Below are 27,593 nucleotides of genomic sequence, written 5' to 3' on the forward strand. Positions count from 1 at the left end.
AGATAGGAGATATTTAAGATTATTTTATAGCCACAAACAAAGCTTTCTTCTGCTATTTCTTACGCTAAATTCCAAGATTGCGCAGTTGATTATTTATGATGTTATATATTGTGATGTTTTCTCCATCCCATTCATCCGTCTACACCACCTCAATATTCACCAGTCGATAACAGCGCAACATGTAACATTTAATTTAAGGAAATTTGAGGTTAAAAAGTCGATTATTGTTTCTTCTGATTGCTCCCTGAGGATTACAATCCAAAGCTCTCAATATTTTTCATTTATCTGGTTTAGAATAGTAAACAAAAGTAGTAGCATGCAACTCGGTGTTTGTTACTGACAACCACTGTTCCAAATTTCCTAATGGGTACATAAAAAAGGGATGTGATGCAATATTCCTTAACCAGGATGTCGTCATGCATCTAGAGTTGTACGAAATGACGTCACTCATATTGAGATCTCACGAAAACGCTGCATGTATTACGTGCACAAATGATACGCTACCGCTGTCACATGTGGCAAAGCATTAACTTGATATCTGTTTTGGTGGTGAAGGACTGTTAACAGTTCACAGCAACGCAATGGAGATATTCGAAATTAGCATTCCAAACTGGCTTTTATATGCAGGGGTGGTTCAGCTGGTGACTCTGATTGCGTCATACTTGTAAGTAAAAGTTTTCTATTTCGCAATTAATTCTCCGTGTTCCACTAATGTAAAATATATGTTGCTATTAAGTAAAGTAAAATCCAGCGACACCTTTAATTTCTCTCAACCTCTAGAATCATAATATAAACAGATATGAAATAAGAATAATAAGAAGAAGATTAATAATAATATAAAAATGAGAAGGGAAGTTGCGCGGTCTCTGCTCCTGCAGATGACAATCTTCGTAATATCAACGACCCTTTAACTCTAAAAAAAACTCTGAGCTTTGGAAAGGAAAAACCTTTGGAAAGGTTTTTCCTTTCCAAAGCTCAGAGTTTTTTTTTTTTTTTGTTGTTGTTGTTGTTGTTGTTGCTTAATCCTACAAGACATGCAAACCAGAAGAACACACGCGATTTGCAGGCATAACACTCATAGCCTGATCTACTTCGACAGTGATTCCTAACAACCACCAACTGAAGCTCCTGCATTCAACCTGTTCCAACCAAGTTGGATTGTACTTATTGCTACGTAGTTTCCTCTGAAATTTTCAATGTTATCAGTAAAAGGGGAACTCTAAAAAGACTGCTTCTATGGCATACATCTGCATGGTTCGCACCGCTCAACAGATTTCTACAAAACTGGGAATTGCACTTTGCTTAAAGTCCTTTGTAAAATTCAACCACTCAGACTAAGATGAAGTGGGATTGTCAGGGACCAATCTGCTTAATCAACAGATCAAGCAGATTGCTCGCGTTGTTCAAATGTTTTCTACCAAATTTAGAACATAGTTTTCTTCTGTTAATTTCTTAACAATATCCGCACAACCGGAGCAAAATGAAGGGAGAGAATAAATGCTAAAAATGCTGCAGGCATCCTCTGCAACTTGCATGACTCAACTGAGTTCATTCCTCTGAGTGGTTTCCTACTTGATCTTTAAAAAATAATTGAGATCTCATTAAAACAAAATGTTATATAATAAAAGTTAGCCAAGTACTGAAGTAGCAGATAAAACACAATTTGAAAGCGGCTACATAGCTGATATTGCTGTTTTACTTTATCAGAATCAAAATTCAGAATGCAATTTCATCAGTGCTATACAGAAGCAACAGCCATGCCACTAATTATATAAAAAATAATATTTGTACAGCAGCAGTTCTAAACTGCAGCTAATTTCCTTCATCTGCTACACTTGGATCATTTTATATGTGATTTTCTAAGCTTAATCTTTAGCTGATATCGATGAAAAACATCCGCTTGCCGTATGTTTTCCTTCCTGTATAGACTTTCCCTCTTTACGATGGAACGTGCATTGGCTATTGTCACACAGCTGCAGCTGTGGAGATCAGAATAGTTAGATAATAGTATTTATACAGTCCACTGTAACACGTTGAAGAGTATGTGAGAGGAGATCACTGAAACAATGATATCTTCAAAGTAGAGATCCTACTTACCTTGACAACAGCTTTGAGCGTGTACTATTGGAGCATTATTTGTCATCTCTCATACACCAAGATACCTTACTGCATCTCTAGCTAATAATACGCTTTGCATTCATGGCCATAGTTGATAATATCGCAATCATAGTGGTGAATATTTCGTAGACATGTAGCCTACTGTATTACACTGCGTACGCGAATTTTCTGTGATAATAAATGCAGAAACGATCATTTTATTTATCTACCTACCTAATTTTTTTATTTTATTTCAGTTATCTTACCAAGAGTCATAACTTTTGGCAATCAAGAGGTGTTCCATGTCTGAAACCCTATCCACTATTTGGGACATTTCTTGAAATATTTGGAAAGGTAAAATGTTTGATGTTTTCATGAAAATTTTGTAGTTTAACTTTGAATCACAGGAAAAATTCGAACACAAATAATAAAATAGAATATGATAATAATTCGTACTGGAAAACAGTAAATGTAGGAAATTTACAGTTCAAATGATGAACTACCAATACGTGTCCATTAATTTAATTATCTAAAAACTAGACGTCGAAGTTATCTGTCTAATCTTCAGACTATTATTAAGGTATTTCCTTTTCTACAGGAATAGATTAGAAAACTATTGAATATAATCTCACTCTCCAAATAACGACACTATTTTCTGCTGTATTTTCTACAGATGGATAAGTTAGCTGGCTTGAACAGGCTAGTTTAGTAGCAAGTAAAGCGAAATGAATTTTTTGTTGCCAATAGAGACATCAGTCAGAGAAACAAGCAACCAACAATGGCACTTCATGAGTTACGTTCCTCGCTCATCATTACTAATAAAATGTTCACCATCGGACTTCAGTTTAAACATTCACACTTAAAATTAAAAAAAAAAATGTGTTTAAGCAGACTGGAATCTATACTTGGAAAATATTATCTCCGTTAAATTAATAAATTTAATCAACAATAGTTCCTAGACAACTATCACAATAGGTCAATAAGCGGTAATATGATTTTCACCGAATTGAGACTTTTCTCCGATGAATCACGTACTAAATGAAATTTAGTATTAAGGCTTCTAAATATCTTGCGGTGAAGTAAATGAAATTAAGAGGACATATTCGATGGTAAGTTTCCTTTAATCACTGAGCAGTTTGTTTTGAATTAGGAAATGAACCTGTTAGTATAGGTAACTTAAAGAAATATAAAAGCAATTTAAACTGGTTAGTTAAATCCACCTTAGCTATATGCTGCCTAACAGAAAGAAAAATGCGATTATTAGCTTGAATGGAGAGCTAATAGGAGAACTAGAAGTTTAATTGGAAGTCTTTTTAACACCATAGAAGGTATTAACCTCATTGATGTGATAGATTAATATGAATGAACCTCCTTACCGGCCGATGTGGATGAAATAATGACACCAAATTGCACTTCTTATCCATGTTATTCAATGGGTGTTAGAGCTTCGTATCCAGATTTAGCTGAACGTCTAAAGACGTCATGGCCGGTTGGAGGATTCTCAACATGAAGTAAATCTCTTACGTGTGTTGATGCTTAAGTGCCGTGAAGAATTCATGTTGGAGGTTTAATGGAATATTAACATTACTGAGAAAGAATTAAAACTAATTTTAATACTTCCAATATTTCGTATTCATCACAGAGACATCTTCGGGAATTACAAAATTTTTATGTAACAACAACACAAACAAATACAATACAAAGTGAAACTAAAGTCCTGTCTAGGTGGTGCGCCCTCTATGGGCATTTGCAGGTGGCCTAGGATGTAAAGAGGGATCTCTGAAGTAAATCTCTTAATACCTTCATTAATATTATTAACGAAGTGAAGTCATATATCATGAGGAGATATTCAGTTTAATATCATGCTATCAAGTAATCCTCATGCTACCTTACAATTTGATATCATATAATTTAATGTTTAGTTTGTTCTACATAATATCATCTTCAGTTCGATATTAAATAAGGAATTAAATGGCTGCACACAATCATATAAACGTGGTTTGCGTAATACCTTGTGTAGCTGCATACCATCAGAAGAATGGTGAATGACCTGGATATGCACAAATCTTCTGATCCCATTGGCATTCCCCAGTTTTGAGATGGCTGCTCAAAAACGCATACCCGTGCTATATCATCTTTATAATCTTTCCAATCCCTCCAAAATCTCCAGCTTACAGGATTAAAATTCGCCCATATTTAATGCAATACAATGGAACGAGCTAAAATGCAGCCCTAAAGCTATCGTCTCATTGCACTCGTTTCAGTTTTGTCAAAAAATGAGAATATTGATGGGAAAATCCAAACAGTCAAGTTTTCCCTCATCAGGAAGCGCATTAGTTAATTCTGTGATCACTAGAACAGATTCGATGCACAGCGGATGTAATTGTCAACATCCAGCAGTGGATTCAGTCTACATAAAGGTTCAAATAAACTCCAATGGTTGCTTCTGACATTTTCACTTCAAGGCGGTAGAACTGGGTAAGAAGACATAAGGGTGTTCTTACCCAATTCTTCGACCTATGGTTGTAATCCTTGGGATTACAACCATCATTTCATCAAAAACATGGGTTCCTTCTTTCTTTCTTTTTGCACACAGACAGGCAGTTCTGTCTTAAACTGTCTTACACTTATTTACCTTGTGATCGCTATGGTGTAAGTTCATGCACTTCTTTGAAAACTGAGAATATTTCTGCAACCACAAAACTGTTGCACGTTTATTTGCCTATTCATCTAAAGCACTAGATTGAATACGATATCATTGATTGCATCTAATTTGATTATAATCTAGCTATAATGAAATACTTTTATATTTTATTAATATCATCAGTGGGATCAAATTTTGAAAATCATGATGCACTGTTTATACTAAGAGATGTTTTTTTTTTTATTTATTTTTGTAGCAACTTCATACTGTACAACTGACATTGTACCGGAAATACGGAAAGATGTATGGGTAAGGATATAATTTGATTAAGTTGATTTCATAAAAGAGAATCTGTAATATATAATCAATGACCCTGAATAACCTTCAATAAATTCAATAACCTTCAATAAATCAGGAGTTTTTAAGTCTACAACACGAACAGTCGAAATTTGTATATTCAAGATTTCTGGATATTTGCGCAAATCCAATGAAGAATTTTTCCTCTCCTTCAAGACTTGCAGAGATTTTTGTAAATAAAGTGCAACCAATATTTATGGAAATTTGCAAAACATTATCGTTAAACTTATTGTAATCTAAACTTGGAACTAGAGATCATTACTGCGGCACACTGCTTGGAATACTACGGCATTCTGTGTAATATGTTATATTAGATTTTTTTTGTATTTAATGATGTCAAATACTTGCTTTTAGCAGACTTTCCAATGAGATAATGAATAATTCCGTTCTCCATAATTTATCCAACGCTTATCCCAATCCTCTTTTCTCCACAAATCTCACAATTGTTCCTCTGCACCTAGTCCTTGGTTTTCCTATTTTTCTCCTTCCAGGGGTGGGGGTGATAAATTCATAAGTAATAATGGAGATCGTCCTTCTGGATGTATCGGTACCATTTCGAATATGTATCTCTATCTTCTGTTATAAAGAGGAGTCTTCAGCTTCCATCTCTGTTCGAATACATGCATTCCTCATACGATCCGTACAGTTGGTTCTCATACTTCTTCTGAAGTAATTCATCTCCATAACTTCTACTTTTGTTCTTTGGTTGTTAGTGAGAGTCCAGCACTCACATTACATTCACAGGTCATTATACTCTCTATAATTACCCGAGACAGAAAAATCTTCTTAGTTTTCCTTGAGACCTTATGATGATGACAAATAAAAAAGGTAAATTTCAGTTACAGCAATACTGTTAATGATGAAGACAGCTCCAGCAGTCTCAGCAATAGCTTCATAAACGCAATCATGGAAAACCATTTTTGACTCTGAGCATTAACAATAGTTTACTGGTGAATTTTGAAGGCCTCGGGATGAGAATGGGGCAAACAACTGGCGCATTCAAGAGATCCTGAATCCTACTAACTTGTATTGTTGTCTGAAATAGTGCGAGTTCTAAGGTCGATTTTTCTCTGTTGTGGAGTTTTCTCTTTTTTTACTCCCAGAATTTCTGGGAGTAAAAAATTCTTGTCTGCGTCTAGAGTAACTCGGGAACCGGTTGAATAAAAATTAAAAAAGCATTGAAGTTTCTGTAGCCGATAACAAGAATCAAAGGCGTAATAGCGGTCTTTCTTCTGCAGTCTAGCATCATGTATCAGGAACGTTCTCTTATGACAAAGGCACCAGTTATTTATGCTGAAAATATAAACACCAAACCTACTAAGGTGTGTTCACATATTTCAAAGTGAGATGTCCGTTTTATAGATGATAATTCATTAGTAGAGTTATATAAAATATGAGGAATACATTCATGAGGCCCTGAGTGAAAAATCTTGGGAAACTTTTTTAATTTCATTCGGTCTTTACAAAGAAATTTCTTTTACAAACTGCAACCAATTTCTTTATAAAATAAATTGGTTGCAGTTGCGCACGGAACAAAAGAAACAATTGCCATTTCACCAATTGCCGTTAGCTATATTTAGTCTTTCGTCTGTATGAAGCTCCTTGGCGTCTCATCCATTACTTGCTCCTTCAATTCATGAGGTCATTAGCTCGATAAAATGCAAGTCGCTTATCCCATTTCGCATTTCGCATTATTCGTCATTTGAGAGAACACACTTATTATTTTTATAAATTACTGAAAGAAAAAAAACACTTGCTAAAAATTGTTTATTAGAGATAAAATTTAACTAGATTTTAAATCAGTACAAATCTTACCACAAATTTTCTTAGATATTGTGTGATACCATATTTTGAAGTAGGATGAAAAATAGGACGGTTACATATGCTTAGTTTCTTCTGATTAAGTATTGGTAGATTTCGTGATTTTATCGGCAGTGTTTTCATCCTGGGTGTCCTTCTCAAGATAGCATTCCTAGAGTATTATTGAAGAAGTAGAAGAAGAAGAAGAAATCGCAGTACCTTTCATGAGAAAACAAATGCAAAATCGTTTGTATAATTACGATAAGCTCCTCGAAGAATTTTTTTGTACTTTCTTATTAACCTCGCAGATGAGTGGCCTCATGCCCATAACACTAACACGACAGTGCTATTTGCAGGAAAGTGATCAGAGAGAAAAAAGGAATCGATTAATATGTTTCTTGAGGAATATGAAGATGTATTCATTGGGAAAAACGGTATGGGGAAGATTGTTCTTAAAGACAGAAGTATAGAATGCATGAGACGTTGATTTGATTCGGTGAATCTGAAGCTTAACAATATATGGATGTTGAGCAGTAGCTTCCTGTATTCGTACATGATTAGATGAAAGTGTAGAAACAGTGGCGGTCATTTCCACTAATTATACCACACCATTATGCTTCATTCTCCTGTTTCTGTATCATCGGATATTCCCGAAATGAGGACATGGCGGTCAGAGCTGTGGTGTTCAGAAGCATGTGAGCTGTTTTTCTATTTCTCCTGGACTCATTTCTCGCTTTACCCTAAGTACAGATATCACAATGTCTATATACTCTTAGGCAGTTCACAGCCTTGAGTTCTGCACTGGCTGACTAGGACTTTGATGAGCGAATGAAAGATATCCATTTATTATGTGTCCTCCATAGCTCAGTGAGCATTGAAGATGCCCTTTGACTGGAAAGACATGGGCTCGAATCCCATCAGTGATGCAAAGGACTTTTATATGAGCTTCTCCATCTGAAGATGTGGGCAATCTTATACAGAAGAAGAATGATTTTTCTTACCCCAAACTCGGATTTTTTCATCTCTCAAGACAGGCAAACTGGCCAGCAGAAAGCGCTTTCACACGCTTCATTTTAAGTTATTTGTAGCATGTTTCTTTCAGATCCCTGTATGAATTGGGAGGTAAAAAATAAAGAAAATTGTGATGTTTACCAAATAGTTTTCCAGTGAGCAGGAAGCCGAGAACTTCTTCAAAAATGTTAATACTCTGAAAGGTAGTCTTGTGGTTCGGAGACTTCTCGGGACAAAAGTGGGATAGTGTTCTCTAACTACATCATTAATTTATTTGGTTTCCAAATTTATATATAATGTCACAACAATCGCAGAAAAAGATTATTATTTTGATAAATTTTAAGTTTTTAAATTCTTGTTTGATGCAGAACAATTGTATAATTTTGTTCAACAGGACATACGAAGGTAGAAATCCGAGTCTTATACTGGCCGAACCTGACCTCATTAAACAGATTTTGGTCAAACGTCGAATGACAAACGTCCATGTATCCCCTCACGTTACAAGTAACATTCGTTACACCAACAGTTGAAATAATATAATATAATATAAAAGTGTGGGGGGGGATATTCCTGGTGTGCTAGGTGTGCGGGTGCTCATCCACAAAATATCAGTATTTCTGATATTATATTTTTACATTTATTCCCGTTAAGACTCCCCTAATTGTTTCCTAGCTTCGAGTAATTCCTAAAGTTAAACACAAAATACTAATGCTTCATTGCCCTCATGAAGAGAGCATTAGTACTTCATGAAGAGGGCACTTTCAACGCGTAAACATTGCATCACATTCGCGTTAATAGCTCGGGTGTGCGTTCAAAATGCATACACCTTTGAACCCTTTGAAAAGATGTAAAGAGGGCGTAGCTGGTCAAATTCTTTTGCGTTCTAGTAGTTTTAAACCACTGAGAAGGCGAGGCAGGGTGAGCTCTGAGACAATAGCACCTAGAGGCTGTGATTGGTTATTATATCAATCATTCCAATTGAACGCTGTCATGAATTGCTGTTTTTTGAATTTCATCTGTTTTGCGTAAGTGAAGTGTGAACTGAAGTGGTAGGCAAGTTTTTATATATAATTTTCAATAAATTTATAACTTTTTGCTCATATTTACACTGTTGACGATCTACTGAAAATATTCCGTTTTCTGCCAGAACTTTTGTGGATTGTATGACTGTACTCGAAGGAGATAAGTCTCGTCCTCCTCTTCCAAATTTACAGAGCATGCACAAAGATGCAAAAACTGATTATATGAGACACTTCTCTATTTCTCAATACAGTACGGTAAAATGATTAACTGGATGTGAAGCGCAGTCAAGACGGTTTTGTTGACCTTGAGAGAAAGGCGTTTGGAATAAGCATGGATATTCTGATCTTAGCGATTTAACAGCAGCAGTGCAAAAACATGAGCGCTCCCAATAACATGTTCAATCATTTTTAAATCTCTCAAGATGTTTGGAAAACAAAGAAATGACACTCTCATTGACAAACAAAGAAAATTGCAGTTACCTGTCATAATGAACAGGCAAAGAAAAATAGAGACATTTGAAAATATTAATTGATATGGTATGCTATTTCAGTCTTTGTATCCCTGAAAAAGCAATGTCAACGTCAGTTCCCGATTAAAGACACTTGAAACCAATTTTCTTTCTACCCAAATCTATGTTTTTCAGCGACACTATTGGTTTAGTTTACAATGCACTATACGTCTGTTTTACGATGTGTTGTAGGTTTACAACTTTCATATGTTGGAATCACATAAAAAATACAAAGCCGATGTATACATTTATCAAAATAAAGACCTTCAGATAAAAATGTTCTATTGCATTATTTTCAAAACCATTATTGTGCAGTATACTGCAACTTTCCTGTTATATTCTGTTATATTTAAGGATTATATCAGTTGCAGAATAATTCATTATCTTTTTTAATAAGTGTTACTGGTTTTCAGCATGTTTCGCTTGGGAATCCAATAGCAGATAAAATGCTGTCAATGCAAGAAGGAGAAGAATGGAAAAGAATACGAACTATCATAAGCCCGACATTTACAACGGGGAAGATGAAAAAGGTAATTAATATTGTATATTCATAATTTCGAATATTTGGAAATAATCATGCATTCTTAAGCTATCAGGTAGACTATTAATAAAGTTTATGATAGAAATAGTCCATTGGGGGGGATGCAGTAAAATGAAAAGGCGTTGTCGATACGAATTGAATCTCTAATCAGTAAACTAATTATGGATATAGGATAACTTTAAAATAGACAAAAGACATCTACACAAAACGCCAAAATGAAACAAGATAAACAGTTCGAATATCTGAAAAAATAACAGCTTTAATGTAGGCATGCAGTGTTCTGGCTTCAAAATTACCTTGTTTGGTCTCCACACAGGGTTATGCGATTATATAACCCTTTCGCCTTAATGCTTTATTTAAAAATATTCAGTTTTTTAAATATCACCACAGAAAATATCTCCAAATAATTAGAATGTTGCAATTTAGTGGGTTCCCTCTGATCCAGCATAGAAAGGTAAAAATTCTTAGAAGTATCGCAACACTAGAACCAATATGGGTCAACATCGTCTAGTTTAGTTCAAGGTATGACCTGATTTAACATATCCAAGTAACTCATACTGTGATTGCGGCATATATCCTGGTAGGAGAAATATCGTTTAGGAGGGAACATGGGCTGAGTCTGCGTAATTCTTGCTTTGAACCACACACACACACACACACACACACACACACACACACACACACACACACACATATTTAGTTGCTTCAGCCGTAATTAAAACTAACAACTGCTTTTGCACCATTTCATACATCTTATTGATGGATCAAATAATCAATTATCCTTCATAAATAAATTTCTATAATCAAAGGTCTAAGTCCCTAATTTACTAGCTAGTATCCTTTTGTTGGTAAGATCTGGGTTCGACTTTCGTTTTAGGCGGGAATATTTGTAATATAGTGAATAAATTATGGCTATATTTTATGCCTTTTGCAGTATTACAGATGCCATTTGCTGTAGTGTAAATATGTTAAACTATATATTGTTAAACGATAACGTATACCAAATAATTTAATTAGATATGTACGTAATGGTAATGCAATTATAAATCAATTTATAATAAACATTTTAAAGTCCGAATTTTTTAAATAATTCTAAAACTGTAATCGTCTAGTATAAATAAACTCATTCAGTCTAAAAGATTTCACTTACAAACTAATTTCTTCATTCAGATGGTTTTAATTATTAACGAATGTGGCGACACCTTAGTACAGAATTTCTTGGAAGCGGAAAAGAAAGGGAAGTCAGTAGATTGCAAGAGGTAAGTAAAAGTACCATATTCCCTTTGTTATTTTTGACTATATATTATGAATACACATTATTCAACATGAATATAGTATAGGTTCTGGAACCGATTATGTTTCAAAATTACCGTGTGAAATTAATAAAGACAAAAAACACATTTTCTTAATGGCTGCTGTAGAATACTGAATAATGGCAGTTATAGGTTGCCATAGTAGTCAACAATAAGGTGCGACTATAGCACAATTAGTGGAGGATTCCAGTTCATCTTGGATGTCGTTATAAACCATAGATTATTTCTTTGGGTTTCACAATGTGAAACTCAGGCAAGAAAGGCAGCTGCATAAAGTGACAAAAAGAGAAAGAAGCAAAAGAAAAACTGCTGAAAAGGGATTCTGTGCAGCTGAGATTTTACAGTATCCACAGCGGTTCAGGATTGTGTCAATGTACTGAAAAACATCCATCCATTAACCTTTGTCCATGGAAGAATTGCTGAATACGATCAATACATCATACCAAATGATGCCCGGGTTTGTTCATTGCAGAGATTATACTGTAATCAGTATGACCTCTGCTCTGTAATCGGGCGGTCAAATTGATGTTTGAGTAATTGTGTAACTGCCTAACTATAATCGTATTTACTAACACGTCCACCGTAATTCAGTATTTCAGTATTCATGTTTTTAAATGTGTTTATTAATTTATTTACTAAAACTTTCTTACTTTCTTTCAATCTTTTTTTTTTCAGATTATTCGGAGCATTTATAATGGATGTCATATGCAGTAGCGCTTTTGGAGTAAAAATCGACTCTCACAATGACCCTAACAACCCAGTGGTCGCAAATGCGAGGCAAATATTCAGTAGAGATATTCCTCCATATTTCATAATTTCTTGTAAGAATTTATAACTTTTCTTAGTGTCAACCGCTTGATTTTCGATATCATAAGCTTAAGCTCAATATTTATAAAGTAACGAACAAATTAATCCTAACAAGCCAAATATTCGTCAAGTTTTTGTTTCGCTCTAGTTTCGGTTTTAGTTCACTATTTTGGTTGAGGGCTGTGTGTTTTAACAATATTAATTAACAATGTTTTGCGTTTTTAATAGCGTAAATAAGTTGATATTAGTATTGATTTGTTCATCTTTTGTAGGTATAAAATGGATTCATCTCCAAGAAAGCGTTCAAAAATATGTACTCTTTCTCAGCACATCCGTGATTCAAAGAAAAATTGTCAGTGAGTCTAATGTTCATTTGGGTACTGTTAATACAATTTTAACATGTTCATTGCCAATCACGCGATATCGCGCGATGCGAGTTCTCACCAAACGCCGATCACGCGTTATTGCGTTGACGTCGCTAACTAAATAAAAAAATAAAAAAAATTTGGCCACCACACGAAATTCCAATTTTCAGCTTGGCAATGAACGATACGCGTGATGCGAGTTCTCACCAAACGGCCGATCACGCGTTATCGCGTAGACGTCGCTAACTAAATAAAAAATAAAAAAAAATTTGGCCACCACACGAAATTTCAATTTTCAGCTTGGCAATGAAAGTGTTAAAGTGGTTTAGAGAGGCAGGTACCTTTTCTTCTGACAGAAAATAAAATGTGGGAGAAAAGCAAATTGAATCCAAGATTGTCTGCTGCAGACATAAATAGAGACATGGCAATAGTAAGATTAATGTTTCTGACATGACAGTCCGTCGAAGATTGTTGGAAGCAGGGAGGACTACCCACAGACCAAAAAAGAAGAAACTGTTGAGAAAGACTATGCAAAAAAAAAAGTCTCCAGTGGGCAAAAGTATACAAAGATTGGACCTTTGAGAAGTGGAAGAAGGTCGTATTCTCAGATGAGAGCCATTTCTTTATCCAATGTTCGCAAATCGGCAGCTGTAAAGACTTCTCCTGCCCACGTTCAACAAGCTCCTAAACACCCAGCTAAAAAGATGTTCTGGGGTTGTTTTGCACACAACAGTTCAGGATCACTTGTGCTTGTTGGACCAATACATAACAATATTTGAGGAAGAGTGGTCCCACAGATACAGAAAGACACTCATCTTCCAACAAAATCTCACTCCATGTTCAAAACGATTTTCTTAAAAATCACATATCCAATTACTTCAGTGGCCAGGTAATTCTTCTGACATTCACTCAATAGAAAATTTATGCGTCATCGTAAAAAACAGACTTGGGAAATGAAATTGTGCTACAAAGGATAACTCAATGCACTCCATTATAAAAGTATGGTTTCGAGATGCAGAAATAAGAAAAATGTTTTCCACGTTGGTAAAGTCCATTCCTAAGCGAATTAATGAATTTGTTAGGAATATAAATTATTAGGTAAAGTTGGAGAATTTTTTTTAAATGTGTGTTCGGATCAATTTGTTCGCTACTGTATTTTTTTGAGTTTATTACTATTTGCTACTTATTAATACTTTTGATTAACCTATTTCTGTTATTCACAAACTTCTAGAGGTTTGCAAGTTATTCTCGTAGACACTCTCGATACTTTAAAATATTCCGTCACAAACATTGGTCCGTTTACTAGTTTCTGATGGCAAGATGGAGACTTTTAGACCTTTTTTCGTCAATAATTACAATCAAGGCAATGAGCAATCAATCGCCCTTAAGAAAAATAATTTAGAGTATTTAGGTTTTCGTATGGTTTCAGATCACAGCCAACAATTTGTAAACGTTTAAAAATTTTATCAACAGAGAATTGAATGAAAATGGTTTTGAAATATGAAAGATTGAATATGATAACTTTAAAAATATTTACATTTAATTGCATTTTATTGTTTAAATTTTATTGAAATTTCCATATTACAAGAGAGTGGATTTATCAAGAATATAATGCCCATTAATTGCAAATTTTATTTTTCCCATTAGTTCTGTTCCCATTGGTTGCAAAGATACTTCGCCTGTCTTTTTTCTCGGTAAAAATAATCAACTTCTATCGGGACATAGTCTTACAAATGATGGATAGCAGGAAACAACAAATCAAGGTAAATGTCAAAATTAAATTACGTGCATGAAGAAGACATTACTTGTTTAAGATTGAAGATTCCTAATTTAAGTCAAGTTTTGTATTAAATAGTCAAAATCCGACTCTTTTCAATATCATTTGTTTAAGTTCTTTCAAAGGAAATTTCTAGTAAAATTCTTGTAACCTTTGCTAACTCTCAAAGAACTCCTGACATGGACTTCTCTATTTTAATATCAGCGCTTTGTACAATGACGCGTGGTGCATCTGCCACACTTCCCAGTGTTACTGAGTTTTTCGCATATTTCACAGTTATCGTTGTCAAACGATGCTTTCTGTTATTTTGAAGCTAAACCGAGATTGGACCTGATTGAAATTAGCTTATAAAAGACAACAAAATTTTACTCTAATAGTCAGTGACTGGAATCGAGTCACGAAAATTATCAGGGGGTAACGGAGTTTTTTTTTATTTAATTTTGTATTTCATTGCTTAATACTTCACTAAATTTATAATACGAATCGTAGGAGCAAGGATATTCTCTTCTTTGCTGTTCTTCTTGAATATTATCTTCAAATTTAATATTTTATATACAATTTTTAATATATTGTTTCTAAATATTTCGCTTGTTCTATAGGCGCTTCATTCAGAATGCAATTGATGTGTTCAGTGTTTCTGCTTCCACCTTTGCTTCGAGTTGCCTTGGTGTTGTACTACCAAGTGGTTACTTACACTTGGATTTGCCGTTAGTTTTTCAGTAAAACTCATAGATCTTAGAGTTTCGCTTACTGGCAGTTAAACAACAAAGGATTTGTATCCCCTTCATTATTATTAAGGTTGCCAGAAAAATAGCCGTTTGGCTTTCAATCTGTTTCTGCTTCCTTTCATAGTGTGGGAATTTTTACTGCTAATTTTCATACCAAATTTATCACACCTGTTATTCGAATTAGTTAATGAATCCTGAGATTTGCACTAGATTTGTTTACTACATTATCATCTGAATAAAGCAAAGAGCTAAGTTTGCTATTTCCGATTTTGATATGAGATTTTAATGCTACTTTCTTTCATAATATGATCCCTATAAATGGTGGATAAGAGTGCAGATAGTCTTACATTCTTGTCTTACATGTAATCATCTTTCTCATTTCCTTCATTTCTAACTGGTGATTTATAATTTAAACGTAGAATGTATATTGCTCTGTATGATGTACATGGATACCATATAATCCATTGTAGCATTCTGAATAGCTCTTCTGTTGGCATCTTTTCGTATGTCTTTTTCAATCTACATAACTTCAATACTGCCCGATCACATACTGCCCGAATACTGTCTCTGTGACAAGAAGAGTCACTTCATGTTGAAAGGGAGAAATGAATAAGGCGATGTACGAATACATTACCAATACGCGAAATCACGTGCATAAACATAAACATTTTCCAACTGTTACACAAGCAAACTAGTTGCCACTTTAAAAACTTCAATGTTCATAAAACAAAAGTTATTTTTCCGACGTGTAATAATAAACAATTCATCCCGCAAGACGAAATGGATTATTTTAACTCTTTCATAAATCATAATTGTCTTTCGATTTATTGATTACCCTAACATCGGAATGGATGCTCCTTCTTCTGAGATGCGCAGAAATGTCGAAAGGTCTCGCATCTGCAGGCGTACAATACAGTACAGATCTTGAACCCAACTTTGTTTCTTTTACAAGTTTCGCTTCCACAAAAGTTTTCTTAGCATCCTCTCAAATACGCTTGTAAATTATGTTAACTGGAGTACTCAGTAAGGAAATTCCTCTGTAATTCTCACATTGAGTTTCATTTCTCTTTTTATACTTGGGAACTACTGGAGCTCTAATCATCTGGAATTCGACCTCCTAACTATGGCCACTCCACAAGTTTCACACCACCATATTTGATAATCAAGTGTCATGTATTCCAGCAACCTTTTCACTTTTTAGGCTTTTGATAGCTTTTTCGAACTAAAGTAGTGATAGGCAGCGCTGATTACATTCCTCTTGAATATTTTCTTCATTTAACTTGTTTCATTTATCAGTCTATAAATGTAATTACTCAGAATATCCAGAATACCTTTAGTTTCAGTTATCATATCACCTTCGTCACCTCGATTCGTTTTCACGGTTGTTTCCTTCATTTCTAAGCTTTTCAATAACCTCCAGAAAAATTTTCCATCTTTCTGATATAAAAGAAAAGTTATGGAAGACAGAAGTTGTAGGAATACAGAAGATAAATCTACTAAAGTCTTCCATAACTTTTCTTTTGTTACTTTTACACATCACTTAAATTTCTTACGTTTTTCTATATTCTCATAGGGCATATTCCCACTTACTTGCTAGAAATTTTCTATATACTTTATTCTTTCCCCTGACTAGTTCATTAACTTCTTTCTTCCACCATAGTGTTCTTATTTTTCTATCCTTGTAGACAACTTCACCACATACCTCTTTCGCTAAATCAATATTTTCTTCAAAGTTTATCGCTGAGACTGCTAGAATTGATTCTGGTTTTATGACTCTTTCTTTTCTGTGTAAGTAATTCAACGTTTGCTCAACTTTAATTCTTTTCAAATCTTTATTACATACTGTTTTTGAGTGTGATATTTATTTTTATCCTACTTGAAGTTTAGTTATGATCATTTCCAAATGTAAATCCCCTCTATCCTCTTAACCTTGAACCAGCATAAAAGTGTAGCTATCAACAGCATATTTAATGATGCTCTTCTTATTTCTTACATCTTTCCATGTCAATTTGTGCACATTTTTATGTTGGAACATGGTGTTAGTAATAACTAATCCATGTCCTGAACAGAAATCCAGCAGATACTATTATTATTAGTTTTCTTCTTTCCACAATTTTTTCAAAATATTTCTACATTTGCCTGAGATTAATTTCCTACCCTGCTATTTAGATCACTAACAAGGACTAATTTTCCGTTTACTTTATGCCAACCAACCTTCGAAACAAGGTTCTTCTAAGGAAGAGCCCCTAGGCACAAAACACTTTCCTTATGGAATCATTCATTTTGTAACTTTGTCCAAATAACTCCGTATATTATAAAGGGCTTTTAATGGAAGTCCAACACATGAAACGATGTGGTTAGATAATCCGAAATCTTCTAAATCTGGATATATTTCAAGTTACTTCAGGCTTCTCAAAAGCAGAGTGGTTGCCTCAAACTGAGTAATGATTTCATCTGGCACTGATGGCATTCACAAAGATTCATGCCTACAGCGGAATTCGAACGCACACCCTGTTGGTTGAAGAGTGGAGATGCCCTCAACTCAGTTCAGTCATACTGATGTGCAGTACATTTCAATTTCCAGTATAATTTATACTCCAAACACTTTATAATAGATACAATGTCAGAAGCTATTTTCCTGACGTACATTTCATCGAACCAATGTTATTAGCATTAACTAAAAACCGCCAAAGTTAAGATAATACTGAAATAATAAATAATCACTAAGTTGCAAAACTGCATAGCCATTTTTTTTCAGCCTAAAAATGACTTCCTTCAGATGATGATGGAAGCAGCGAAGGAAACACAGATCGAAGAAGTCGAGAAAACAGAACCCGAAGCAGAGAAATATAAGCAGAAGTTTCATTATGATCCTAAATACAAAGGTAGAAATTTTATTGTACTATTTAAAAAACTTTTAGCACCATCAGTAGGATACTCTTTCAAAGTCTAAACTTAACATTTGTTTAGTAATTCTACAATGAGTACAGGTCATGACGAATTCCTTTCGTTGGATAGATCTGGGTTGACATGTTTTTCAGAATAAAAACCTTGCCATATCAATCGATATGGCAAGGTTTTTATTCTGAAAAACAGTCAACCCAGCCAGAGATTAAACGCCCTGGTAGATGCAGTAGATTTGAAATTATGATTATAACCGTTCCAACTATACCTGAATTATGTTTATAAGCCAGGTTACTTGGGGGGTGACAGATCGTTGGATGTAATACTTACAGAATGATGGGATTTAACTTCTTTCATAAATCAAAATTGTCTTTTGATTTATTGATTTAAAGCTGTAATTTCTGGAGAAAAGCTTTTTTCTCCAGAAACATATAACGCATGTTATATGTTTCTGGAGAAAAAACATGATAGATTTTCATATATAAATAAGTGAAAGTTCAGCCTTTCCCTTCAAAAAATTCTTCCATCAATGGATTTTAACTTCCACTTTCATCGTTCCAAATCCTATCTTACCCACTGATTGAAACCAGTAATTTGGAAATGGTGTACTCCATGCTGAAATAAATGTTAGGACAGCACTGCATTTCATTACATTCTTAACAGCGAGTTAACCATGCTTGTGGCTCTGGTCACACTTTTTTCTTTCTAGGTATACTCTCTACCAGACAGTGATATGAGTTGTATTCTCGATTGCTCTTCCTGTTTTTGATACCAATCCATGCAGCTTTTCGAGACACAGCGGTCTAGTCCGTATTTCCGTTTTCCAACTTGCCTCTAAGTTGTTCTGTTGGTTTCTGTGCAAGCTAACCAAACTTTTCAAAGCAGTTTCCACAAACTGTCACATTACCTGAAGAATGCCACCGTACATTGACGTGTTGAAAAATGGCAAAATGTAGGATGCATTGGATCAATGCTCTAGATAATCAAACTCGGAGTTCTTCCTGCCATTGTAGTTTGTACTCTTGACTTCTGTAGCTGATATTGCACTTACATGCCGCTATCATTCCATAAAATCAGACTACAGCTGATTACATACTTTTCGCTGAAGTCTCATAGACAATTCAAACTCCTGCTGTTCAATGTTAGGGATAACTTTCAGTCATGCTGTCAGTTACAGAATGGCAACTGATATGCCATCCTGATATAATAGTAACCCTTTGTTTTCCACGTTCCTATCATTGACACTATACAAATTTATGCTCTAGAGACTCACATGCTTGCTTTATACAGCGGTATAGGCCATGGATTAAAATACTCGTGTTTCAGGAGTATTTTAATAAAATTATTTTAAACATAATGAACATTAAAATAGCAACAGGAAGTCCGAAGTGAAAATTGTTTTCATGGCATTTATAATGAACTTTGTTTGTACAGTAGACCTTATAGAGGAAGTGAATAGGATCTTCAACGATATCTTTCTTTAGATCTACATTAGGATTTCAGCCACCTCTTAGTGTGGCTGAAATTCTAATGGATCTCCTATGTTTGTAGAACAAATTATCTCGAAATGTTTCGTCATATAACATTTGTAAATATTATAGAAATATAAAATATGTTTACATCGAATCTTTCTTTAAGGATTTTTTGAAAGATAAAATCAAATCATTTGCACCTCGTGTGTATAGGGATAATTCAAATAATTCCAACTTAAATAAAGGAAGAATGATTTATAATTATCAAAAATGCATTGTACACTTTCGTATTCGAAAGTGTTATGCATGTTATCATTATCGGTTTACTTTTTTATTTGTTTTTTTTTGTATAATTATAAATAAGTTAAGTTCAGATTATTTTTAATTCCGTTAAAAGAGTAAATGGTAGTATAACATTGTTTACCATTTTATTTGTGATACGTAGATTCCAGTTTCCATGCTCACCTCGTATAGCATAAGTGATATCAGCTATTAGCTAATTTTAGTATTCAATTAACTTGCAGAACTTTCTCATGAGGAGCTCGTGGCCCAATGTTTTCTGTTCTTCATTGCTGGATACGATACCACCGCATCTACGTTGTCTTTTGCTGCACACAACTTGGCTTTACATCCGGACTGTCAGGAGAAGCTTATAGAGGAAGTGGATAGGATCTTCGACGAATACGTACGTATCTCGTCTCTCTCTCTCTCTCTCTCTCTCTCTCTCTCTCTCTCTCTCTCTCTCTCTCTCTCTCTCTCTCTCTCTCTCTCTCTCTCGCTCTCTCTCTCTCTCTCTCTCTCTCTCTCTCTCTCTCTCTCGCTCTCTCTCTCTCTCTCTCTCTCTCGCTCTCAGGGACATTTAAATTGCAAAGAAAGTGATTTAGAAAATGAACAATAATTGGATGATACAAACTATAATGGGGCTATAATTTGATTATACTTCATCAGGCATGTTAAAATGTAGTTTAAGTTTTGGTAACAGCGAAGAATAACCAAAAACAGAACTCCAACACATATACTCTGTCTTACTTCTGAGCAGAAGTATGACAGAGTATATGTGTTGCGCAGTGGGCGGTGGCCAGGAGACAGACCTGGAGCTGGAAGGAAATGTCATCAGGAAGGTGAGAGACTTTAGATACTTAGGTTCGACAGTGGAAGAAGATGGAGGAGGTGAGAAGGAAGTGGGATGCAGGATACAAGCAGGTTGGAGGAACTGGAGGGAGATGGCTGGAGTGTAATGTGATAAGAGGGTGCCGATCAATCTGAAAGGCAAAATTTATAGGACAGTAGTGAGGCCAGCTATGACATATGCTATAGAAACTGTGGCCCTGAGGAAAAATAACATTAGCAGGATGGAAGTAGCAGAGATGAGAATGCTTAGGTGGATGTGCGGCGTGACCAGAAAGGATCATCTGAGAAATGACTATGTCAGGGGAACAGTGAAAGTTACGAACTTAGGAGAGAAAATACAGGAGGCAAGGTTGAGATGGTTTGGTCATGTGATGAGGAGGGAGGACGAATATGTGGGAAGAAGGGTCATGCAGATGGATGTGCAAGGAAGGCGGAAGCGTGGGCGGCCAAAGAAGAGATGGAGGGAGCTGGTAGAAGAGGACTTGAAGATGAAGAACTTGGATGTGGTGACAGCCCAAGACAGGAAGGTGTGGAGGAGACTCATAACAAACGGTGACCCCACTTAAGTGGGAGAAGCTGCAGAAGAAGAAGAAGAAGAAGAAGAGTTGGTTGGTTGGTTTATGTATAGTCTGGAAACGCTGTTCTGGAGACCGAACACCAAACTTCTTCAAGCCACTTCAGGCCTCTTTCAGAACAAGGAGGAGTGGACTAATTTCGAGCAGCAAATGCATCTCCTATTGCGTCCCAAATTCCATGGGGATGTGATTTGAGGAGAGGAGCCTGCTGATCACAAAATTTGATTAATATCCTTGATCTTCAGAAGTATCTCCACTGCTCGTCTACGATGTGTTGTGGCATTGTCAATCATAAATATAAATTATTCGCCTACGGCACCACGGAACAATCGAACATGACGTTGAAGAACTTCGTTGCAATACCGTTCACCCTTTTTCCAACACTTGTAGCTCGGTGCGTCCATTAAGCATAATGCCTCCCTACACCCTTCCGTATCTATCCCTTTCAATAACATTCTCGGAATGGTAAGCAGTACGACTTTCACTCCAGATCAAGTGACGTCTAGAATCGGAGAAAATACTAAGTCTTGTCCAATTTTATGACTACAACACCATTGGAAACGTGCTGTACGATGAGTAAGGGACGCAGATTACAGCAAGCCTTCGGGCATATATAGGCCTACCTGTCGCAGACGTCTTGCCAGAGTTTGTCGGGATATCTGCATACCTGTGTTTAAATGGAGCCGACTTGCAAGATGACTTCCGTGGTGTGTCGATTAGGTTTTGCTGTTATAACCAAAAATCTGTTTTCAGTGCTCCGTGATAGAGCGAGGGCGAACTCTTAGCAAACGTCTGGAACACATTGCATTGGTTTGAAACGTTCTGTAATAGTAGATGGAAATTAAGACAGCAAACCGAACTGTGTTGTTTTATAGCAAACCTTGCTTGATATTTAGATAGGGAAAAAGCTAATTGCGTCAGATTTGCATGTTTTTTTTAAAGTGCTGTCAAACATTTAATAAATTAAACAGCTTGAAAGCAGATAAAATTACTCCGCATAATTTTAATACGTTAAGATCCTATTTCATGCCCAGAAAATTTGACATTTCAACCATCTTATGCCATATTTAATCAATTAAATACATTACACCTCGGTTAAAATACTTTATTTTTGTAGTCGTTATGAAAAATGGCAGTAAAACAGTGTCGCAAACCACTTCCATCAATCTCACTCTACAACTATGATTGATAAAAAGGAATTCGTTCCGCTTATTATTTACCTTTTCCATTTTATTGAAGAAAAGGAAAATAATCTAAAGAAGAGAAAGATAATCTAAGATTCAATACATTCGCAAAATTTCCTCATTAAAGATCCATCTAAAGAGTAAATATTTTTTATTTGTTTCTTTAACTGTTTTTTAACTGTTATTTGTTTCTTGTACTGGTCAGCCATGGTCCATGCTTTCATAAAGTGAATTTGTAAAGAATAAAGTGCAGATGTTGACAAATTATGATAGTGATGAGAAACTATAACTTAATGTTAGAATTCAATAACAACCTTTCTTTTCTTTTACGACCAGGGAGAATTAAATTATGAGGCAGTTAACAAAATGAAATATTTGGATTTGGTTGTTTCGGAAACCCTGAGATTATATCCTCCTGGATTAAGGTATTCTTCATTTTCTATTGTGTATGAAAAGTAAAACTATTATTATTCTAATTTATTTAATAAATAAATTTTGTGCGTATTATGATTATTATTTGATTTTCCCGATATGAATGCTGATTTTGTACCTAATGCATAAAATTCATATAAATTTCATGATATCTATATTGTTGGCTTATTTACTTTTATATCTATTTTACATAGTTCGCAGATCCTCCTCTAGCGACCAAACATGAAACTTTTTCAAACTGCTTCAGACATCTAATTAGCGGGCTAGAGCTGACACACAAATTACTCTTAGTTTTACTCATATTATTCATTCTTCTCTCTTACAGATGCTTTCATATTTCTTATGTAGTCAGTTTCTTATGTTTCAGCTTCAGTTTCTTATGTAGCCAGCATCATCTTCATTAAATTCCTGACAATGATACATTAAATATTTACATTATTACTGAATCCTTATATCAACTTTGAATAACTTCAGTTATAAAATTTATTTACATTAATTGTTTTTTCTTCGCAGTTTAGAACGAAGTGTTGAATATGACTATAAATTAGGAGACACTGGAATTGTTCTCCCAAAGGGCATGATTGTTGGTATTCCAGTGTATGCAATTCATCATGATCCCGAATACTATCCTGAACCAGAAAAATTTATCCCAGAAAGGTAAGATTATCCACTTTTTTCTCCAGAGGTTAAAATATTTATCGAATCATCATAGTTGTATACATAAATTTGTAATTTCATTAGATGCTTGGAAAGTGAACTAAACTGTGATCATAACAATATAATCATATTCGTGTGCATTTTCTAGACATCTTATTAGGCACGCACACACACACGCGCGCGCACGCACACACACACACACACACATACACGCACGCGCGCGCGCGCACATTACATCACACTGTACCGGTCAGCCATGGTCAATAGAGATACCAGTGGAATAAAAACCAAGTACAGATTCCAGTCACGTGTTGTTCGCTACGGAAAACAGTTACTTCTTGGAATATATGTAACGTATATTTTTATTTAATATTTAAATATTAATGCCCCTTTACTTGAATTCTTTCATAGAATTAATGCAGAAAATTTAATACAATTAATTGCATAAAAAACTATGTTTTGCACAATTGCACTTCATCCGATTTTGATGTAACAAATGAAGCAGAACCAAACGTGCTAACTGCATCATTCTCAAAAGATACCAAGAATAAGTTGACGTGGTAAGGATGGGTACGAGAGTAGATAACCTTGAATAAGACAGTGAGAATTAATGGAAATCAAATAATATCAAAACCAAACTTTCAGCTCATTTTTTAGCATTCAGTGACAATTTTCAGCAAAATCTTGAAACTAAATCTTGACACGGTAGGAAATGAAAAGGAACGTCGACATTCCACCCATGCCAGTGTAGCTCACAAGGGAAAGGTAAATAGTTCCCTTGTGAGCTATCCGTCGTCATGCCGAAACCTCATTATTATAAAATGATACCTCCAGGGTCCAAGGACTCATCGCGGAAGGGCACTCCACTCCACACAACCAACCGTCTCCACTATTTAATTGTCCATGTACGCACAACAACAGTAACAATCATCAATACAACGCCGTTCCCAGCCACCAATAGTGTTTTTTTTCTCCATAAATTGTGTGAATTCTCTGTAGCCGATTTGTCCCTATGAGGGATGAAAAACAGTTACTTCTTGAAAAAAAAAGTCCATCATATAAATATATCTCTGGTCACGACCAGAATCCAACTCAGATCTTTTACAATTATCTCAGAATCCATTCGTTTACAGAGTATGTCGAGTAATACGTTCAAAAAAAAAAAAAAAAAATATGCCAATTGCCACCCCTTAAGTTTCTGAAAAAAAAATGCCAAAATTTTTGTTCGCACTTGCTTTGAAGCTATTACGTCACATAGGCTACTAAAATCATTGCAGGTGCAGGAGCAACTCAAGCAGTAATGACGTATCCGTTCGTGTTCATAATCCAGTGAAAAAAAAGCATATTCCTCGGCGAAACTTCCATCATGTGGAAATGTATGAATATTCTTCGCCTTTCACTGCAGATCGCTACAATATAAAAGTCGCACTCCATAAGTTTAGAAATCTGACCAATGTGCAGCATGACAGAGCAAATATTTTGACTCACTGTAATATAAAGTATTTTATTACAGCGAAAAAAACTTCTAGAAATGAGAGCAATTCCACTTCTCAGTTTATTTGAGAATAGGGAAGTGTACTGTTCTAATCGGACAAATGTTGCATAATTCTGAAACAGATTTTTTTTGCTCTGTTCTCATATCCTCTACTATCATTTAGAACCACATTCTTTCCCATATGTTTCCAAACTAAACGCATAACCTGAATATTTTTAAATGAAACACTGGTACACTAAATGAAAATCCTAAACCCAAATGACGAATAGTCAGTGAAAAAAGTTCTCCAGCCTGTCGACTATTTTTTATATATCTCTTTAATTTTCCAAAAAACAAGGTAGCCTTATGCTAAAATCAGAGTTATTTCCCTTTACTAACTGCAACTTTAAACTGTTCTTATTCATTAGAAATCAAATGCCGTAATCTGATTTTAATAGTAGAAATTACTTTCTAAAATCATTTATAGGTTTGAACCCGAAAACAAAGCCAAACGACATCCATTCACTTATTTACCATTTGGAGCAGGACCAAGGCACTGCATTGCCATGAGATTTGCGTTACTGCAAGCAAAACTGTGTCTAGCAAACATCTTATGCCATATGAGATTCTCTGTGAGCTCTGAAACAGAGGTAAGTGTAATTAATAGTTTGTTATTCGCTCACTATTTACGGATTGAGTATTTTATAGTCTTTAATAAATGATATTTATGTTATTTAATTTTGCCTGTAATTATTTTGTTGACTTCAGGGAGATTTTAAACTACCATTCTGTATACCGGACACATTTCATGGTCAGTTCGTATTTTTGATAGTTTGATTTTATCATGAACTTTGGGAATAAACGGAAGTGGAAAAAAAAGGTTTTAAATATGTAAAGTGATACAAATGTAATAATAAAAAAAACTAAAGCGTAAAAGAAATGAAGGTGTATAATAGCATTTACAATTAGATTTTGTTAATAATGCTAACAGCACATCATTTAATATCTTTTGTTTACCAAAGATAGCGTGGCAGACAGTTTAGTCTTAAATAACGATTTGAAGAATGTTAGGCAGCCAATCTTTACCTTTAGCCATTACAATAGCTGTCCTAAGGTTATCAGTTATTTTAATAGGAATCCGGGAAGAAGAGCATGGCAACTGCGATCTGGTGTTCCTTAACCTTAACACTACACATTTTTGTCTCTAATAGTGAGAATTCTTCGGTCGATTTCCTGGATTTTAAGAATTAAAATCCCGAATTTCAAGGAGGAAAAAATCTTCCTGCACATACCAGAAATCGACTGCGGCTTAGAAAAGTTTCTTTGGTCAGCGATTAAAATCGAATTTGTAACAATCTTTCTTCGGCGGTGTGCTTACTACATGTAAAAACATTATATTTTAATTTTTAATTTTGCTCTAGAACAAGTTATAGAATGCTTGCTTCTGGTAGTAATAATTGCTTCATTTGTTTGCATTTATTAAATATCCATTTGTATGCGTTGAAATTCACGCAAACGTAACAAACGATGAACTTAACACGCGAATGAATACGGTTCTATTAGCATAATCATGAACTTAGAAGTTTCTTAATTAAAATCAATTAAATAATTCCAATGCCAAAAACTCATATCACAAACAAAGATATTTATGTTTTACGAACAGCTGATAAATACATTTTAATAAATATATTTTCACAATTCTACGTGCAATGAAGATTTCTAAACAAGGTTGACATCCATTCACAGGTTCCTCTGGAATTTTTCACTTCCCCTCTTCTCCAACCGAGAGCAGTACCTTTAGCCGTGAAAGCTCGAAATGACGTGCCAGCAACTAAAGAAACTGCACTGTAATGATTTAAAACGCCGAGTTACAAAAGAAAGATTCAGTTAATGAAACTCAGAAGGTCCACCACATTAAATATATTTTTGTATGTAATATAAATTACATACAGTAATAATATAATTTCTAATTATATTATTATTACTGTATCAACAACGAATCTCTTCAATGTTAATCATTCTATGTTTTGAAATATTTATTGTAATCATGTGTTTCATTTTGTATTAAAAATGACTGGAATTTTCGACAGAGATGAAGTCTTAAATTAAATAGGGTCATTCTTGGTTTTGTAAATTATTTAAATTTTGAAAAATGTATTTCGAAGTCATTTATTTATAAAACTGCAATATAAAGAGATAAGAAAGTTTTATGTTATGGAGCACTACAGTTTTATATTATGGCGCTCCATAACATAAACCTACAATTAGATCAGAACGTGTCTTTTAACTGCAACTCTTATTTTTTTTTTATTAGGATAAGTCAATGCCGTTGTGTTTTTATTTCGATCGCTACTGATATTCTTAACTTTGTTTTAATTTTTTGAAGCTAAAAATGGTTATTTTGTGGAATGTGGTTGTATTCTATTGCATGTGCGGTTTTTTATGTAGCTGGGACTTTGGGGTTTGATTTCTTTTCAAAAATATTCAGGTATGGGTATACAACAATCTCGACTATGCTCATACAAGCGAGAGCGAAGTGATCTAATTGTGGACCCAATTAAATCACTTTAATACCGATCCTATTTGAACAGGATCGGTATTAAAGGTACAACACATATGTATATATTCAAGTATATATTATGTATATACTGGTCATGTTCCACACTTCTAGAAGACAGTCATAATTAAATATTAGGTTACAGTCATTGTATAGTTTATAATCAATGTTAAAAAGAAACAAAACATCCTCCTTAAGCGTGTATTGCTTTTAGTGAATGTGAAAATAATCTCCTT

General features: G+C 34.7%; 3 protein-coding genes across 3 annotated transcripts in view; 2 read left to right on the forward strand and 1 right to left on the reverse strand.

The window, feature by feature from the left end:
• Window positions 1–535: 535 nt before the first annotated feature.
• On the forward strand, window positions 536–8,439 carry LOC150095515 (cytochrome P450 3A17-like). Its single transcript, XM_090410698.1, has 4 exons — window positions 536–664; window positions 2,355–2,451; window positions 4,998–5,050; window positions 8,304–8,439. Exons 1-4 carry the CDS (start codon window positions 582–584, stop codon window positions 8,437–8,439), a joined length of 369 nt encoding a protein of 122 aa, XP_090266824.1. The 5' UTR covers window positions 536–581.
• A 1,419-nt stretch (window positions 8,440–9,858) lies between these two features.
• LOC150095516 (cytochrome P450 3A8-like) lies at window positions 9,859–26,900 on the forward strand. Its single transcript, XM_090410800.1, has 10 exons — window positions 9,859–9,970; window positions 11,152–11,240; window positions 11,970–12,115; window positions 14,114–14,229; window positions 17,730–17,856; window positions 19,872–20,032; window positions 22,574–22,662; window positions 23,183–23,326; window positions 25,288–25,450; window positions 26,547–26,900. The coding sequence occupies exons 1-10, from the start codon at window positions 9,887–9,889 to the stop codon at window positions 26,649–26,651; spliced, it is 1,224 nt and encodes a 407-aa protein (XP_090266926.1). The 5' UTR covers window positions 9,859–9,886; the 3' UTR covers window positions 26,652–26,900.
• LOC150095517 (cytochrome P450 3A8-like) overlaps window positions 26,512–27,593 on the reverse strand; it is a 47,157-nt gene continuing 46,075 nt past the window's right edge. The window contains exon 14 of the mRNA XM_090410799.1: window positions 26,512–26,645. Within this exon, the coding sequence (XP_090266925.1) occupies window positions 26,598–26,645 (48 nt within the window). The 3' untranslated portion in view covers window positions 26,512–26,597. The remainder of the gene's footprint in view (window positions 26,646–27,593) is intronic.

Source organism: Typopeltis vanoorti, chromosome 20, assembly GCF_054136105.1.
Source record: "Typopeltis vanoorti isolate ZY-2024b chromosome 20, IOZ_Tvanoo_1.0, whole genome shotgun sequence".
Taxonomy (NCBI): domain Eukaryota; kingdom Metazoa; phylum Arthropoda; class Arachnida; order Uropygi; family Thelyphonidae; genus Typopeltis; species Typopeltis vanoorti.

What these genes read in the sequence shown, in the direction of transcription:
- LOC150095516 (XM_090410800.1), top strand. Translation starts at nt 9,887, where the DNA reads ATGCTGTCAATGCAAGAAGGAGAAGAATGGAAAAGAATACGAACTATC. An exon ending in TTATGATCCTAAATACAAAG is followed by an intron (nt 17,857 to 19,871) that starts GTAGAAATTTTA and finishes ATTAACTTGCAG; the next exon opens with AACTTTCTCATGAGGAGCTC. An exon ending in GAAAAATTTATCCCAGAAAG is followed by an intron (nt 23,327 to 25,287) that starts GTAAGATTATCC and finishes AATCATTTATAG; the next exon opens with GTTTGAACCCGAAAACAAAG.
- LOC150095515 (XM_090410698.1), top strand. Translation starts at nt 582, where the DNA reads ATGGAGATATTCGAAATTAGCATTCCAAACTGGCTTTTATATGCAGGG. An exon ending in TTCTTGAAATATTTGGAAAG is followed by an intron (nt 2,452 to 4,997) that starts GTAAAATGTTTG and finishes TTATTTTTGTAG; the next exon opens with CAACTTCATACTGTACAACT. An exon ending in AAATACGGAAAGATGTATGG is followed by an intron (nt 5,051 to 8,303) that starts GTAAGGATATAA and finishes TTTGTTCAACAG; the next exon opens with GACATACGAAGGTAGAAATC.